General features: G+C 40.9%; 1 protein-coding gene across 5 annotated transcripts in view; it reads left to right on the forward strand.

The window, feature by feature from the left end:
- The window catches only part of pi4kaa (phosphatidylinositol 4-kinase, catalytic, alpha a), a 118622-nt gene that overhangs the window by 34362 nt on the left and 66888 nt on the right, over positions 1-17372 (forward strand). For 3 of the 5 annotated variants that reach the window (XM_084693901.1, XM_084693899.1, XM_084693902.1), the window contains 15 exons: positions 3649-3840; positions 4046-4146; positions 4308-4437; positions 4533-4662; positions 4784-4879; positions 5106-5289; positions 5416-5516; positions 5636-5804; positions 14715-14765; positions 14879-14987; positions 15121-15257; positions 15388-15521; positions 15636-15718; positions 15830-15900; positions 16006-16130. In XM_084693901.1, the coding sequence (XP_084550027.1) occupies positions 3649-3840; positions 4046-4146; positions 4308-4437; positions 4533-4662; positions 4784-4879; positions 5106-5289; positions 5416-5516; positions 5636-5804; positions 14715-14765; positions 14879-14987; positions 15121-15257; positions 15388-15521; positions 15636-15718; positions 15830-15900; positions 16006-16130 (1813 nt within the window). Of the gene's footprint in view, positions 1-725; positions 847-3648; positions 3841-4045; positions 4147-4307; positions 4438-4532; positions 4663-4783; positions 4880-5105; positions 5290-5415; positions 5517-5635; positions 5805-14714; positions 14766-14878; positions 14988-15120; positions 15258-15387; positions 15522-15635; positions 15719-15829; positions 15901-16005; positions 16131-17372 lie in introns of those variants that run through there. The other 2 variants (XM_084693903.1, XM_084693900.1) reach the window with 2 other exon arrangements.

Here is a 17372-nt window from a genome sequence, read left to right on the forward strand (position 1 = left end):
TTAAGGTTTTTGTTCAAATTAAAAATGTAGCTCCTTCTTGATTTTTATGGATTGAGCAGCCAGCAGAGTGGCACACTGCTGGCTGTTCTTTTTCTGGTATTTAACTAAATTGTCAAACAAATTCCCTGACGTTCATATAGTTTAACTCACAGAAACAGGTTATACCTTAAAATGTAGGAAAACTTGTTCTCTTTCAGTCAATGTAACTACTAAAGAGCTCACATTTACAGATTTTCAGCTTTGAGCCTTGAAGCGAGAGCAGCCTTTCAAATTCTCTCACTAACTTCAATGGAGAGGTGGGTAATATTCGTCAGAGAATTTCGAAAGTAGATGTGTTTTTAAACTGCCGGTAGAGTCGTATTTCTGACCGCACAGACATATAAAGGACACGTCTGGTTTCGGGAGAGTCTTCGGTCTCATTTTTTTGGATTGGACGTATAGTTTTGCGTTTAGGTTAAATATGCTTGGTTGAGATGTGGATTCCAGCTAAATTTGTGATTCTCTCTGCCCAGCTTGTTAGCAATCACAGCTGCGCCATCACCGTGGCAACCAAACAGACACACACCATGAAAGCGGAATTGGGTGACGTTTTGGAAACTGCCAAAAGAGTTGTATTTCTGACCGCACAGACACCTAAAGGATATCAATGGATTCGGCAGAGTCTTGGGTCTCGGAAAATATCCTTATTTTTTGGATTGGACATACAGTTTTGCGTCTAGGTTAACTTGTTTGAGGTGTGGATTCTAGCTACATCTCTCATAATCGAGCTAGCGCGATGGCTCTCTCCATAACTAAAAACGGTTCGACTTTTTATTTTTCCACAGTCGACCAAATTGGCCAAACAAGGTATGTACATTCAGCTCAAAGTGTACATAATCTAGCAGGATCGTTTTTATTTTAGCAAGTTTTAGAGAAATATGCAAAAATCGAGGCGCGACTGTCATAGCTGACTGTCACGAACAGCCGAACCAGGGCTGGGGTAGCTTAGCTATGCTAAGCTTTGCTAAGGCCGATTTATACTTCTGCGTCTCCGTTAACGGACAGACGCACGCACGGAGTCGGACGGATTGGTTCAATTTATACTACTCCGAAGGCTCTGCGTGCTGAAAACAATTCACTGCCAGAAGAGTAGGTGGCGCTGCACTGCGATGCTAGCTAGGTTATCGAAAAGTCGGAGCAAATTTACAAATTAGCCGTTTCATCAATAAAATAAGCACATTTTCAGCAACTACACACCCCATTTCTCGTCAGATTGTACTGTTTGTACAGATGTACTGTTTAGCTAAAATATGAATTGTAAACTTACAGCAATGGCGGTCAAAGGATTCTATTTGCCTTGTTGGTCACGGCAACCCTGCCCCTGACGCAAGCAGTTCTTAATACGGACCAATCACAGCCAAGGGGTATCCGTAAAATGATGGACGGACGGATAGTCAAGAATATCAGGAGGTGCACGTAGAGTTCTCCGAGGGGCTTGGAGAGGGCACGGAGAGAGTGTTCCTTGACGGAGAGGGCGTTCCCTGTCTCCGTCTCCGTAAAAACGCAGAAGCATAAATTGGCCTTTAGAGTATGAGGCTTTGGATCATTTTTCACGTGACCTGCATAGGCTCTGTACTGGTAGCTAGAGGAAACAAACGATTTGTTAATTTCCCGACTCGGTCTTTCTACGAGTCTTTGGATCCTTTTTTCACGTGACCCGCATTGTATTTTTTAGTAGAGGAAACAGTTTCCTCATTACCTTTCGCATGGCCGCTGTTTTAGTAAGACGTGAAAAATATTTGCTCAAGTCATCATACTGACTGGTTTTGTTATTTTCACTCTACATTTACACTTACAGTTTAGTGCAGTGTAATTGTTTGCCATGATAATTAAATGCTCGTGTGATAATAAATGACCAAATCATACAAACTGTCATGATACATTATTTTAATGCAGGAATTTCTTTTAAAATAGTATCTGCTGGTGCACATGCACTAACCTACATGAGAATATGATACGTGTTTGCAGTGGACTAATATGATACGTGTTTCCAAATGACTTGAAAAAAGATTTGTTCATTTTACTGAATGAGATTCAAAGAATCTCTACTACTCCATCACTACAGGGTTGATCATGCAATCATAAAGATTTGGGGGTGAATGAGTAGTGGGCTGATATGGATGCTGGGCTTCTGCGTGATGATTGGAGGGTCTGTCGAAAGACTGCATTTCCTTTTGATCCTTTTGACAGCAATTTTGTACTATAAAAAGTCACCAAAGCTATTGAAGCTCAGCCCCATCGCGGATTTTGCAAGTATAGTCCAAAGAAACTGCAGCAACCTATTTCTTGGTATTTAACTGGCGAAATTACTAGCCAATTTTCATCATACATTTCATACAATTACACACCACATTCCTTGTTTCAGTTTAACATAATTCCCTTCAAGTTTAATATTGTTTCGTTAGATCGTTTGTTCATTCATTCATTCATAAAGTAGGCTAGGCTAGTGACGTAGGGGTGAACTATCCAGTGAACTAGCAAAATAAGTGGAAAATGTATATGATGTAGGCCAAAAATTAGCTTCCCCTATTTGAAATACAAGCAGCTGGTATGAATTAACATTGAAAACAATTATCAATTAGTCGCACCTGACTGAGTCGCAAGACTAGCCAAACCATGAAAAGAAATGCTACTTATAGTCCGGAAAATACGGTAGTGAAAACTTCCTCCCACAAATGTTATATTTTCACAACTTCTGGGTAAATTGCACGATCAAGACACCAAATTAATTCAGTTTTGTCATTGAGACCTTTTGTAACATGACCATAGCCTTTGCGGTTTCAAAGTATGTGACACACTCTGGTGAAAAGGCCCATTTTCAGCATTCCGTATTTTCCGTATTTCTTTATTTGTTTTTTAAAGTTTTCATTTTCTTGCATGTTATTGAAGTATTGAAGAAGTCACTCAATATAATAGTTCAAGTCTTTTATTGTCAGATGTACAGAACAACACAGGGTCAGACTGGGCACTGAAATTCTTAGGACAAGACAACGCAAAGCAACCTGGCATAACATAGCATATAACTACACAGAACATAGGTTACATCTATTATAAGCTAAAATATAGAAAACGTCCAAATATACAAATAATACACAATATTCAATACAGTATATTAAACCTCTAAATACACATAATACACATAATAACCTATTCTAAACCGTATAAACCTATACTAACCTAAGACAAGTGAAGTACAATAGTGCAGTATTGCTGATAGTGCAACCAGTAGCTGAAATAACCTATACTAACCTTATCAACCTATGCTAACCTAAGACAAGTGAAGTACAATAGTGCAATATTGCTGATAGTGCAACCAGTAGCTGAAAGTAGTGTTTCAGGTTTACCAACATTCAAATATGCGTATCTTCTTCAACTATATTCAGATTTAAATGTATGACACATCATTTGAAAGCTTACAATCCGCACTTTCACAATCTGTGAAAAACTGAGAAATGACTTTGGCCGACAACGACCCCTTTTTACCAGAGTGTGTCACATATTTGACATAATTTGTTCCCTACAGTACACCAATACCTGTATTGTCCCTGTGGACCTGGAGCACATGTAAAAACATTTCTTCAATTGGTACTTTTTAAATTCCGTTTCCAGAACTCCAGACAGGATACGTGAAGGAGGTGCATGACTTTGTTTTGGAGCAGTTTAGCAGCAGTCAGTCGGAGTTGCAAAGGATCCTCCACGACGTTGAATACCTCCATAGTGAACTGAGCCCGCTCAAACTGCGCTGCCAGGCCAATGCTGCTTGTGTAGACCTGATGGTGTGGGCCGTCACAGAGGAGCAGGGTGAGTTCTGTCCTGTCTTTTTTGTCTCTTCAGTTTTGTTCAGTCTTCTCTGTTGTCTGTTTCGAATTTATTTGTGCATCTGTCCATCTCTCAATTTATTTCTTCATGTATTTCTGTCTCATCTGTCTGTCTTTGTTTATTGCCTATAACACAACCTAACCGTTGTAGTCCTGTTGTGCTCCGTCCTCTGTCTTGGATCCTCCAGGAGCTGAGAACCTGTGTACCAAACTGTCTGAGAAGCTGCAGTCCAAAACATCCAGCAAAGTTATCATTGCACACATGCCCCTTCTCATCTGCTGTCTTCAGGTACCATCATCTCACTGCTGGACCTTCATCTTAATATCATCCTCACCTCTTTTTTCCACTTCTTTTTTCATTCCTCTTCTTTTCACTTCTCCTTCCTTCTCATGCGTCCTTTCTATTTTGTCCCACTGTCCTAAGGAATTGTTTGTGTTTGTGTGTTACAGGGCCTAGGACGTCTGTGCGAACGCTTTCCTGTGGTGGCTCACTCTGTCACCATGTCCTTGAGAGACTTCCTAGTGGTGCCATCTCCTGTACTAGTCAAACTTTACAAATACCACAGCCAGTACACTACTGGTAAGACACACACACATACACAAACACAAACATACACAAACACAAGAAAAACTCAAAAGAAAACGTAGTCTTGATGCACTTTTCTTATCTTGAAGGGGCAGGTGACATAAAGATCCATGTGACCAATGAACACTCCCAGTCTACCTTTAGCGCTCACTCCAGCAAGAGGAGCCAGCCCTCAATGTACGAGCAGCTCCGAGATATCTCCATAGACAACATTTGCAGGTGAGACATGCACACACACACTATCTTTTCTCAGTCTATCACAATTCTTTCAGCATTTGCTGTAAAATGAACTTCTTTGGTAATAATAACTCCATCTTGTGTCTTTCTTTCCCTCTCTCAGGTGTCTGAAAGCCGGGCTGACAATGGACAGTGTCATTGTAGAGGCTTTCCTCGCCAGTCTGTCAAACCGCCTCTACATCTCACAGGAAAATGATAAGTAGGTCTAGCATTTTTTGCTTGCCTGTCCTGTCTCGTTTTCTCAAGTGTTCATTCACACCAGGATAGATGCAAACATGTTGGAGCCTAAAACAAAAACCTAATATATTTCAACAGGGTATCTAGGTTCAGCTTCTTTACAACAAGGCATTGTGATGGACAAGTGTTTTGATAAATCACCCCTTCCTCCCTGATTTTCTCTGTTATTCTTTCTCTCTCCCTCCCAGGGATGCTCATCTGATCCCTGACCACACCATCAGGTCGCTGGGGCACATCGCGGTGGCTTTGAGGGACACCCCTAGGGTCATGGAGCCCATCCTCCAAATCCTGCAGCAGAAGTTCTGCCAGCCCCCTTCCCAGCTGGATGTCCTCATCATTGACCAGCTGGGCTGTATGGTCATCACCGGCAACGTGAGTCCCCTCCAACCCCAGTCTTCCATCTCACTCACCTTTATAACGACCTGTAAACAGTTGTAAAACCATCACTTTTTCTTTCTTTCTCTTCTCCCTCCCTCTTGTGTATTTTACTTTCATCAGCAATACATCTACCAAGAAGTATGGAACCTGTTCCAGCAAATCAGTGTTAAGGCCAGCTCCATGGTCTACTCCACCAAGGATTATAAAGACCATGGATACAGGTGAGCATACCTAAAAACACAGTGATGTTCCACCAGTCACTACCTCCAGTATCTTATGTTGTCAATCATGACACAGTGTGCTGTTATTGTTATTTTGCATGTGTTCTGTCTCTTTCCAGACATTGTTCCTTGGCTGTGATCAACGCACTCGCTAACATAGCAGCTAACCTTCAAGCAGAGCAGATGGTGGATGAGCTGCTGGTGAACCTGCTGGAACTGTTTGTGCAGCTGGGATTGGAGGGTAAAAGGGCCAGTGAGAGGGCTGTGGAAAAAGGACCGGCTCTGAAGGTACACACATGCAAAGATATATAAACTCAGTAAAAAACTAAAACCTCTCACTTTTAGCTGCTTTAATTTTCTGCAAACTTAATGTGTAAATATAAGTATAAATATATAAACATTCCCAGATGGCACTTGAGTTAACTTGCCTTCCTCAATCTGTCAATTAATTTCTGTTGTGACAGTTGGTGATTGTTTCATTATAACGTTTGATGTCCAACCCTTCAATCATTCAGCAAAATGTAATCAATTATAATGGTGGTCACACATGTTGAGGTTAGGCTGCAGTTGGTCTATAAATGCGTAGCCCGACATTATCAACATTCTATTGTCGGCTGACATGGTGCCGTTGTCCCCCCCAAAAAAGTATAAACGCCCATGTAAGTTAGAGAAACAAATGCGCCTCATATAATAAAATTAAGCTGTTGTTTTTCTTTTTGCATAATTATAGGCTATATATATAAACTATACATATAATGTAAAAAATATACATCTTATTTAGGTTATAACCTTTATCTGAAAGACAGAACACTTGTACAAGAGAGCCCTTGCGACATCTGCTGATAGAAAGAGGATCGCAGCCTTGAAATGCAAGAAAAAAAATGCCCAAACCCCCAGCTGGCAGCAATTTCACAGAAACATGAAAATGAAATAGCTTTTTCCGGTGTGATTTTGAAAATGTAAAAAATGTCTTCTCTTCACTGTGGTTAAATGACCGGTGTTCTGCTCTTCCAGTGTTAAGTAATGCACTGCATCTCCTCTTCATGGACATTGCCAGATTTACCACCCCACTCTTCCACCAAGGCACTTGCAAGTTCCTGGACATTTCAAGTCGGGGGATTCAGCAGACCTGGAGCACAGACAGATATTCGTCCCAGGCAGTTTTAAGAGAAGACCCTGAATGTAGTCAGCAATTTGGGGTGTGGCTCAAACGTGGGCATGGCACTTAGTGGAAGAATGTTCACAAATTGCTCTACCTGTCTCCCTTCTCCAAATAAGTATAGAATATATCTTTGCTATGTAATAATCATGTCAGACCAGTGAGGGGATGTTTTTTTATACAGCCTAACCAACTATACTGTAACATTACAACTTGGAAAAATGGAAGTGCTGTGAATACATTCTGGATGCACTGTAAATTATGCATAATGACCCCCCAAAATAGGACATTTCTGGGGGGAACGGCCCTAGCCCTCACCCTCTGATCCAACAGGTCCCAGACATGCTCAATGGGATTGAGATCTGTGCTCATTGCTAACCATAGCATAACACTGACGTTCCTGTCATGCAGGAAATCACACACAGAACGACAGTATGGCTGGTGCCATTGTCATGCTGGAGGGTCATGTCAGGATGAGCCTGCAGGAAAAGTACCATATGAGAGAGGAGGATATCTTCCCTGTAATGCACAGCATTGACGCACTTCCCCAGACCATGACAGACCCTCCACCTCCAAATAGATCCAGCTTTAGAGTACACGCCTTAGTGTGAAGCTCATTCCTTTGATGATAAATGCAAATTTGGCCATTACCCCTTGTTACGACCCACCTCTATGCTCAAACGTCTAGGGGGTGGGAGAAACGGGTTGGTTAAGTGTACAGATTGAGGGCTCCTCTGGAATATATAGCTGGTTAATACTAAGCTCATTTTTCCCGGACCCTGCTTTCTTGACTGTTCTTAGATATGCGTGTTTTATCACCCAGTATTTAAAATGTTTCAAAATCCCACTGGGAAAAGATCATTTAAGGCTATTTCACTTCTGGTTCCTGTTAAATAGCTGCCAGGTGCGCGTTTGGTCATTTTTTTTCTTGCATTCCAAAGCAGCAGATATCGCAAGGGCTCCTGTATGCAAGTCTTCTGTTTTTCAGACAAAGTTTAATATAGTGTATAAATATACCTAAAACGTATAGTTTATACATGTATATAGCCTATATATAATTATGTGCAAAATAATGACAAGAATTTAATTATACGAAGTGCATTTGTTTCATATGTACATTTGTGTGTAGAAGATGGTATGAGCGCAATTCTTATGTCCCATTATTTTAGAGCGGCAACAATCATTTACGATTGCAAATATTATTAATTAAGGAATTAGGTAACTAATAAAAGCATTTTTGCATGTATTCAAACATGGGTCTAATGAATCATTAGCCAATAATATCACCGATGAAAATGTACATGTGTATCTATGTATGTAAGGCGGATTAGTGGATACTCAAACTATAGTTTGCGATCAGCAGGTCTATAGAAGGAGCTATTGAAATTGTCTCATAAACATTCAAGGGTCTGATTACCTGTTCTCCTGGCAAAACAGTTATTGTTCTGTATTTATTGACAGGACACGGTCCAAGTATTGCAAAAATGAGAGAAGTGTAGCCTGTGAGTTTGTAACTTCTAAGATAGAAGCTACGATCTCTGCTTGCTGTCCTGTTTATCCTGCTCTCAAATGTTGGCTCCCTGAACAATAACTTGGACTGTGGCTTGTGTGTTTACATCAACACGAAATGGTGCACGTTTCTAATTAGGCTACTGCTCATCGCAGGTGGAGTTTATGACTGTCGTGTTCACACTTGTAGTTCGGTGCTCTTGGAGCTCCTGGTCCAGAACAAAAATGTAATTATGGCCTATAGTCTTGGCTGACAGAGCAATCGCATCAAAGTTTGTTTTTATCTAACCAAATCTGCCAAATGTGAACACACCCTTAAGGCCGAATTCTTTGCTTCGTACCGTTTAAAAGCTGTATTTTGATCAAGACAGGAGCACCTATATTTATATCAATAATGATCAATATTGTAAGTACATGAACCCAAGTCTGCACACTTGTCCAAGACACCGTTTTACACAAACTACAACAGTGACCTTAGAGTACTACAACTCTGTATTAACTTTTCTAACCAACCCCCACACGAGCGTGGTGCACTGTGGGAAGGCCAGCGGTGCAGAGCGCTAAAAACGCTGCAGTTTGAATGCACCGTAAGAGATCATGCGCTTCTGAGTCCGTAACCAGGACAACAATGACGCTAAGTGTCAGTGACAGCCAACTGTCATTATGAAACTTTTCTTGCAAAACGTCTTGGTTCATTGTAGCTCTAGTCTAACTGTCCAAAAGTAGCTTGCTACTCTAGAGCTACTTGACTAGAGCTGTAGCTTTCACCTGTCCAAAAGTAGCTTCAGCTGTTTTGTATTTTCTTTATCCTTAAAGAGACGACACCACTAGTGTGTAGGCATCCGATTTAGAGCTTGCTAGTGCTATCGATAAAATTGTTAGCTTCTGTACAAATTAAGACAATACGACGTCTCAATTTAGCCGACTTAGAAAACCAGTGCCAACTCAGATTGGCTAGAAATTAATATACATACATTTTCAATATGGCTATTTCACGTTGGATAAACATACAAATACATAGATAGTAGAGCTAAAGTTTGTATTAAAACATATTTACCTCAAATTCTGTCCTTCGGGTGTCCCACCTTCACAGGAGTTCGCTAAATTACTCTAAACTAGCCAACTACACAAAAAACACTATTAAAAACACAATAACAAAGAACTATACTAGTAAAACTTAAGTTGAAGATACATTTACACAAATTGATTATCAAACGGTCTATAGCTATAAATGAATGCGGGATCTAAAAGTTTTGCTGTCTCTCAACGACGTTTTCAGTGAAAGCTTCACTCAACAACAGGGTTCACGTCACGAGCGGTAACGTCCGCGAGAGATGTGCTGTAATAGGCTAGTATGGAACATTTCTAGAGACGCTGCTAGCTTGGATAGGCTGGATCCAGCTTAGATATTTCGTTTCAGTGATGGTACATACCAAAATTATTTATTACTATAATGTTTACAAATGCAAGTTATTGGTACCATACATAAACATTTTATTTAATACTGTACAGTTTCCACAGTGACAGTAGGCTATAGCTCGAGCAAGTCGCATCACAGAATGACACACAAACGAAAATATCCGTTCTGAATTTAGGTGGTTACGTTATGACCAACGAATGACGTTCTGGAACCCCCCGAAAGTTTTTAACATCATGTCATATCATAACCAACCAGGGACGTTCCTGGAACGTCCCCTGAAAGTTTAAAAATAAATGTCTATAATTGACTAAATTCTGACCTTTTAGGAACTTTAATAACGTCCACACAACGTCCTTAGGACGTCCTAAGGATAATGTCATGGTATAACCTATAGGGGACCAAATAGGAACACCGCCGAACGTCCCCAGGATGTCCCTTGTTAGATGGGATGGAATTGCATCTTTGAAAAATGCATCCACGGGTTAGCTCAACAACAACAAAATAAGTCCTGTGTACAATGCAGTCTACCCAAGATTAGCCTATTTTATTCTATTTAATCCATAGATGTTAGGGAACAAAAAGTTCGGTTTTGTTAGTTGTTAGGTTAGTTGTAGTACCTTATTTTTCGGAATTAAGCCACGGTTTATACCCCGATTTTTTTTTCTTGTGGTGGTGAGGCTTTTATTGTGATGTGGCTTATGGCACGTTTTATAACAAAACAACAATAGAAACACTTTTTTTGTGAATCCTACCTGTTAAGGACTAGCTTTGCACATGGTATACAAAGCTGCAGTCAGATTTGGCGAAATTGTTATCTTGGATGTAATCTTTTGTTGATTTTTGTTGCTATGAAAACCAGTTTAGCCAAGCTAACTAATACGTTTTTAGCTTGTGTGGAAGCGTGTGCCTGAGCACAATAACCAGTTTGAAAAGTTACGGGTCAGTCAACTAAATGACACACAGAGATGTGATTTCCCCAAAAATACATATAATTTATTATATAGTAAGTAGCAAAGGGAACAATATAAAGATGCACTGTGATCAGTTAAGAGCCGGGGCTAAACTTTCATGGTCTGAGTTAGTTTCCGCGCCAAAAGAAGATACATGCACACACGTTAATTGGAGAGTCCAACCTCCCAAAAAATCACACCACAACCAAAAAACGGAAAGTTCACACAAATGAAACAAAATAATCAAAACTTGGGTGGAACTACACAGCAACGGTTAATGGCGGAGAAACTCCGTAAAACCAAGAAGGTCCTCCCGAGGCAGACAGGGATAAACCCTCAAAGTTAGTCAGTGCGTCATAATAAAAAAACAAACATATAACACACATCAAATACACACTACGGTATCGGTCACCAGCTAGTCCAGCCAGACTATTTAGAACTAGCCTCGTCCCCCCACAATAATGGGCCAGTAGAAGCAAACTCGACGGAGAAGGGAACAAACGCAGAAAAACAGTCCACAGGCACTCACCCGGTCCAAACTCAAGCCTATTACGACTTTTGGCTCAGTCTCCGACATGCAACTTCCCCCAACCCTTAACGGGAGCAGGGGCATGCCGCAGAATCCAACACGTTTTGCACTGCACAATGGGAAACGCTCCACATGGATTGTGATCCAACCCCGTCTCTCACGACTCCAACCCTGAACGGGAGCAACCCACGTAATGCTCCACACTTGGACATTTAAATGGCCTTACCTGGTCTGGGTGGAGCTACCAATTAAGACCTTTCAAATAATATGGGTGGAGCTAATTATTAAGGGCTCACCCCACCACACTAACTTGCATTACCATTCTATCGCAAACAAAACATTAGTAAAAATAGCTTGCTAATCTGGCCGAACTTGTTAATGCAGGAGACTCCGAGAATTAGCCCGCCACTAGCATCTCGTCATATCACGCAGTCGGAGCACAGCTAGATAATCAGCATCAGCGCTCTTGGGTACCCAGCATGCAATGCGGCATGTCAAATTGTTATGTTATTGGGCCTCATTCTCGAACATTGATAGGGAGGCTCTCTGACAAGGGCAGGCCGGAAGAAGTCACGACAACGGAAGGGAGTTTGATTCTTTGGTTTATTAGTCGATTACCCGGATCAAACAATCAGTTCAAGACAAACTGATGGCATCCTTGTGCTCCTGAAATGGCATAAATACACACCCCGACAGCTCCTTATAAGTGCACGCAACAGCAGTGACGTGTGCAGTCAGAATTGACACAATTAGTAAAGCAACAGTAACGCAAGTTATGTCCAAGCTAAAAGAAACCGGTGCACAGGTACATTGGTGCAACATCATACCAGTAAGATGAGCAGTGGAATTGTTCTCCACTGGATCTAACAGTGTGCACACTAAGCAAGGTTAATTATTATAATTATTTAAATCCGAGGATGTCTGTTATGGCAAGCTGTTTTATCATTTAACCAATGAATTCTTGATATCCAAAATTTGAATTTTTGATATAAAAATACAATTCTAAGCTTTTTTAGTAAGTGTGAAAAGCCGTTTTATCATTTAACCAATGAATATTGATATCCAAAATTCAAATTCTTGATATCAAGAATTGCATTTTGGATATCAACAATTTGAATTCTGGATATCAATAATTCATTGCTTAAATGATAAAACAGCTTGCCATAGTCTGTAGAGTTGATGTGAACGCAATCACCAACAATTTCTCATAACTTCAAGACACTTCAAACACAGAGTTTTCTTAAATGCGATTCCTTTGATCTTTGTGGTTTTTTAAGGAATCGCATTTTAGACAACTCTGGACGATTTACAACTGCTAGTTCGGAAAGTTTTCTGAAGTTTAGAACAAATCCTGGATGAGAAAACTTTCATGAATGCCAAATGTTTTCCTAAATCCAATTCAGAAGAAATTCCTTCTTAAATTCTTCTTAACTGTGTTCGAGAATGACGCCCATTGTTTGTTAGTTAATATCATCTTGTTGGTCACCCTGAGTGTGCATGTTGTGTAGTTTAATGGGAACAGAGAGTCGGCCACTTTTCTATCAAATGCCATAGTCGCATGCAGTTGAACGTGGACTGTGCCCTAGCCAGTGTTGGGGGTAACGAGTTACATAGTAACGGATTACAGTAACGATATTACTATTATAGGTAACAAAGTAAAGTAACGCATTACACTCGAAATATTGGTAACTACACTACTTTACTAGACCTCAGGAACGCGCATTCCTGCGTTACCCAAGCCATTTTTGCCAGTCCGAAAAGTTCTCTTTTAGTGGCGCTTGCATGCATGCCTGTGTGCTTGCTTGTCTGGGCACCGTTGTCACAGAGACCGATTTGAGTGATTTGAGGGACGTAGCTGCTGGTGCGTAGCCACCAGGTGCGTTCGACTTCATGCAGCGCCGGCGGCGCCGACAGCCGGCTGCAGTCAGCTGCCTTGAAGCTGAGAATGCCATTGGCTGCTTCAAGTCAGCCGGACTGCAGACGACTCCGGTGCTGCATGAAGTTGAACGCACCTATTGACAACCCAGTATCACATAACTGATACTAGGTTGGCGTAAAGGAGGGAAGCGGGAAAATGGATGAGACGGAGACAGGAGGGTTCAGCCAGTGGCGATATTGTCATTATTTTAAGTTTGTTGCTCGAAAAGACAAAAATATTACAGTAAAATGCACTCTATGTCCAGGCGAGAGGTGTCTTTCAACTGCTGTCAACTCAATGAGATTTTAAAGTGAGGCTGAGTTTTATATGCCATTTTGTTTTACATGTTTACAATTACAATACACTATGTGGAAAGGCTAAGAGATGCCCTTTATTGAAAATTTAAAAATTAAGTGATGAAAGGGCCATGATGTTTGTCCATGTATCTTTGAGGTAAATGTGGAAATTTGCTAAAAAAAATTGTAAGTAAAGTAACTAGTAGTGAAGTTACTTTTCAAATGCAGTAACTAGTAAAGTCATCTAGTTACAATTGTTAGAAGTAACTAGTAACTTGTAACTAGTTACTTTTTCTGAGTAACTACCCCAACACTGGCCCTAGCCCAGTTGCCAATGAGGCCGTTCTTGATTGTGGATTGACTGAGGTACTGGAAAGAGACCTCCCTACTCAGGGGAGTCAATACATACCTTTGAGAAATCCTGTAAGCAGTGTTGCGGTTGATATGTTTTGATTGTGGGAGGCAAGTTTTGGACAACATCTAAACCTCAGGCGGCCACTACAGCATTTCTGCTTTGGCATGACTTGTGCTGGGAGAGATGGAAACAGCATGGATGGGGATAGTGTGCGTGCAGATGTGTCTTTATAAAGGGTGAAATGGAATGAGAAATGCAATACAAAAAGGGGTGTATTTATGTTAATGTCCACATTGTTTTTTCAAACCTTATTGGCTTCAAGGAGACATCCTTCTGATGTACCATGCACAATTTCATGCAATTTTACCTTGAAATGTCAACCGTTTCTTAACCTTTGTCCCAAAGCTGACCAAAGCTAATACTCTGCCCTTTCTATTAATAAAATCTCAACAGTTGGTGTGTAGCAGAGAGGATAAAGAGACTTGTAACCTTATGCTCATGAGTTCAAATCCCCTTTCAGCCTATTGTTGTTGGCCAAACATTAAGGCATTTTGCTCTCTTGTTGTCCAACTCTCGATCTTCTACAATTTACATTTTTATAACATTTTCCCATCTTGCATCGCAGGAACCCGCATCGCTGCTTGCTGCTGTATTTTCGATATATAGATTTCGATTAATTTCCCCAAATTCCCCCTTAATTCTTCAAAATATTTGAAGGTTCAGGAATAATCCTGAACATGCCATAGTATTTTGAAATATTGTCCTGCAAAGTTTCCAACTCACAAAATTCCTGGTATTTTGCAACTCTACTCTTGAGTAAAGTCTAAATGCCAAACAGCATTTAAAAGCATTTAAAAGAAGAAGACAGATTTGGAAAAAGATTCTCTGGTCTTATGAGATAAAGATTGTACTAATTTAGTCATTTTGGGTAATTAAGTGTAGGTTAATGGTCAGAGACAGCATTTTTCCCCATTTACAATAAAATATACAATGCAAAAGTAAAGGGATATAAATACCTTCTGAAACCACTGTACATAGAATATTGAACTTTTTTTCTTCCAGGCATCAAGTAGTGCTGGAAACCTTGGTGTGCTCATACCGGTTATTGCTGTGGTAAATACCATTTCATATAAGTTTCTTGTACATTGTCAACATTATGTGTAAAAAGCATTTTGATATGTCAAAAACCTTCATAAACAACTATCTCATCTGTTTTTCCTATGAAGCTGACCAAGCGCTTGCCAGCCATCAAGGAGGCCAAGCCTCGGCTGCAGAAACTGTTCAGAGACTTTTGGCTGTATTCCGTGGTCATGGGCTTTGCTGTGGAGGGCTCAGGTGGGCATCAGACATCGCATCAATATCTTAACAATTCTCAGATCAATGTAATGTATTGTCAACCTTTTTGAGCATGTAGGAGTTGGCACCTTTAAAAGTGTTCATTTATTTTGCTTTCGATGTGCGTGTGTAGGTTTGTGGCCAGAGGAGTGGTACGAGGGAGTGTGTGAGATTGCTACCAAGTCCCCCCTGCTTACTTTTCCGAGCGGAGAACCTCTACGCTCTGAGCTACAGTACAACTCTGCCCTAAAGAATGACACTGTCACTCCGGTACAGACTCACACACGCACATTATCCCTGCTGATGTTAAAATACAAATTTGTCCTGAAAACTCATATTGTCACTCCAGTTTAACATACACATACATTTTCCCAGCTGACATCCTGCGGTTGTTTTTCAGGCTGAGCTGAATGACCTGAGGAGCACCATCATCAACCTTCTGGACCCCACCCCAGATGTGTCCGCTCTTATCAACAAGCTAGACTTTGCCATGTCCACTTATCTTTTGTCAGTCTACAGACTGGAGTACATGAGGTTAGGACCATCTAACTCACTCTCTGACATGGCCATGCACACTTCTTGTCCACAGTTACCCATATTCCATCTATTTGTTCTCCATTTTATCCACCTCTGATGTCCGACTCCCAGGATGCAGCGTTCCCTGGACTCAGACCGGTTCCAGGTCATGTTCCGCTACTTTGAGGACAGAGCCATACAGAAAGATAAATCTGGTATGTTGGTAGGAAGCAGCCTTTCACAGTTCTGTGGTGATCAGTCTCAGTGAACCAACTACATTATTAACATACAATTTACATTCTCCTTCTCTTTATTGTTCTTTACAGGTATGATGCAGTGTGTGATTGCAGTTGGCGACAAGGTCTTTGACGTCTTCCTGCAGATGATGGCTGAGAAGGTATGGGCTGGTAAAAAGGAAAAACAAGCATACACGCAACAAGCATTTCAATACATCAATATCCATGTGTCTCATATACTCAGTCTGTTGCTGTTCTCCCCGCAGGCCAAGACCAAAGCCCACGAGGAGGAGTTGGAACGTCACGCTCAGTTCCTATTGGTTAATTTTAACCACATCCACAAGAGGATCCGCAGAGTTGCGGACAAATACCTCTCCGGTCTGGCAGAAACGTGAGACAGCAATGATGGCCGAACCACACGCGTATATGTATACACACACACATAGCAATAGTTGGAATAATGCACAGATGTTGCTCTTATGGAAAGAAATTGGTACTTTTATTCATCCAAGTGCAATTCAACTGATCACAATGTATAGTCAGGACATATATATATACAGTCATGGCCGAAATTGTTGGCACCCCAGAAATGTTTCCAGAAAATCAAGTATTTCTCACAGAAAAGTATTGCAGTAACACATGTTTTGCTATCCACATGTTTATTCCCTTTGTGTGTATTGGAACAAAACAAAAAAGGGAGAAAAAAAGCTAATTGCACATAATGTCACACAAAACTCCAAAAATTGGCTGGTCAAAATTCTTGGCACCCTTTCAAAATTGTGGATAAATAAGACTGTTTCAAGCATGTGATGCTCCTTCAAACTCACCTGGGGCAAGTAACAGGTGTGGGCAATATAAAAATCACACCTGGGAGCAGATAAAAAGGAGAGAAGTTCACTTAGCTTTGATTGTGTGTGCCACACTAAGCATGGACAACAGAAAGAGTAGAAGAGAACTGTCTGAGGACTTGAGAACCAAAATTGTGGAAAAATATCAACAATCTCAAGGTTACAAGTCCATCTCCAGAGATCTAGATGTGCCTTTGTCCACAGTGCGCAACATTATCAAGAAGTTTGCAATCCACGGCACTGTAGCTAATCTCCCTGGGCGGGACGGAAGATAAAAATTGATGAAAGGTTGCAACGCAGGATAGTCCGGATGGTGGATAAGCAGCCCCAAACAAGTTCCAAAGAAATTCAAGCTGTCCTGCAGGCTCAGGGAGCATCAGTGTCAGCGCGAACTATCCGTCGACATTTAAATGAAATGAAACGCTATGGCAGGAGACCCAGGAGGACCCCACTGCTGACACAGAGACATAAAAAAGCAAGACTACAGTTTGCCAAAATGTACTTGAGTAAGCCAAAATCCTTCTTGGAAAACGTCTTGTGGACAGATGAGACCAAGATAGAACTTTTTGGTAAAGCACATCATTCTACTGTTTACCGAAAAAAGAATGAGGCCTACAAAGAAAAGAACACAGTACCTACAGTGAAATATGGTGGAGGTTCAATTATGTTTTGGGGTTGTTTTGCTGCCTCTGGCACTGGGTGCCTTGAATGTGTGCAAGGCATCATGAAATCTGAGGATTACCAAAGGATTTTGGGTCGCACTGTACAACCCAGTGTCAGAAAGC

Source organism: Hypomesus nipponensis, chromosome 27 (assembly GCF_054491055.1).
Source record: "Hypomesus nipponensis isolate SF chromosome 27, ASM5449105v1, whole genome shotgun sequence".
Classification (NCBI taxonomy): domain Eukaryota; kingdom Metazoa; phylum Chordata; class Actinopteri; order Osmeriformes; family Osmeridae; genus Hypomesus; species Hypomesus nipponensis.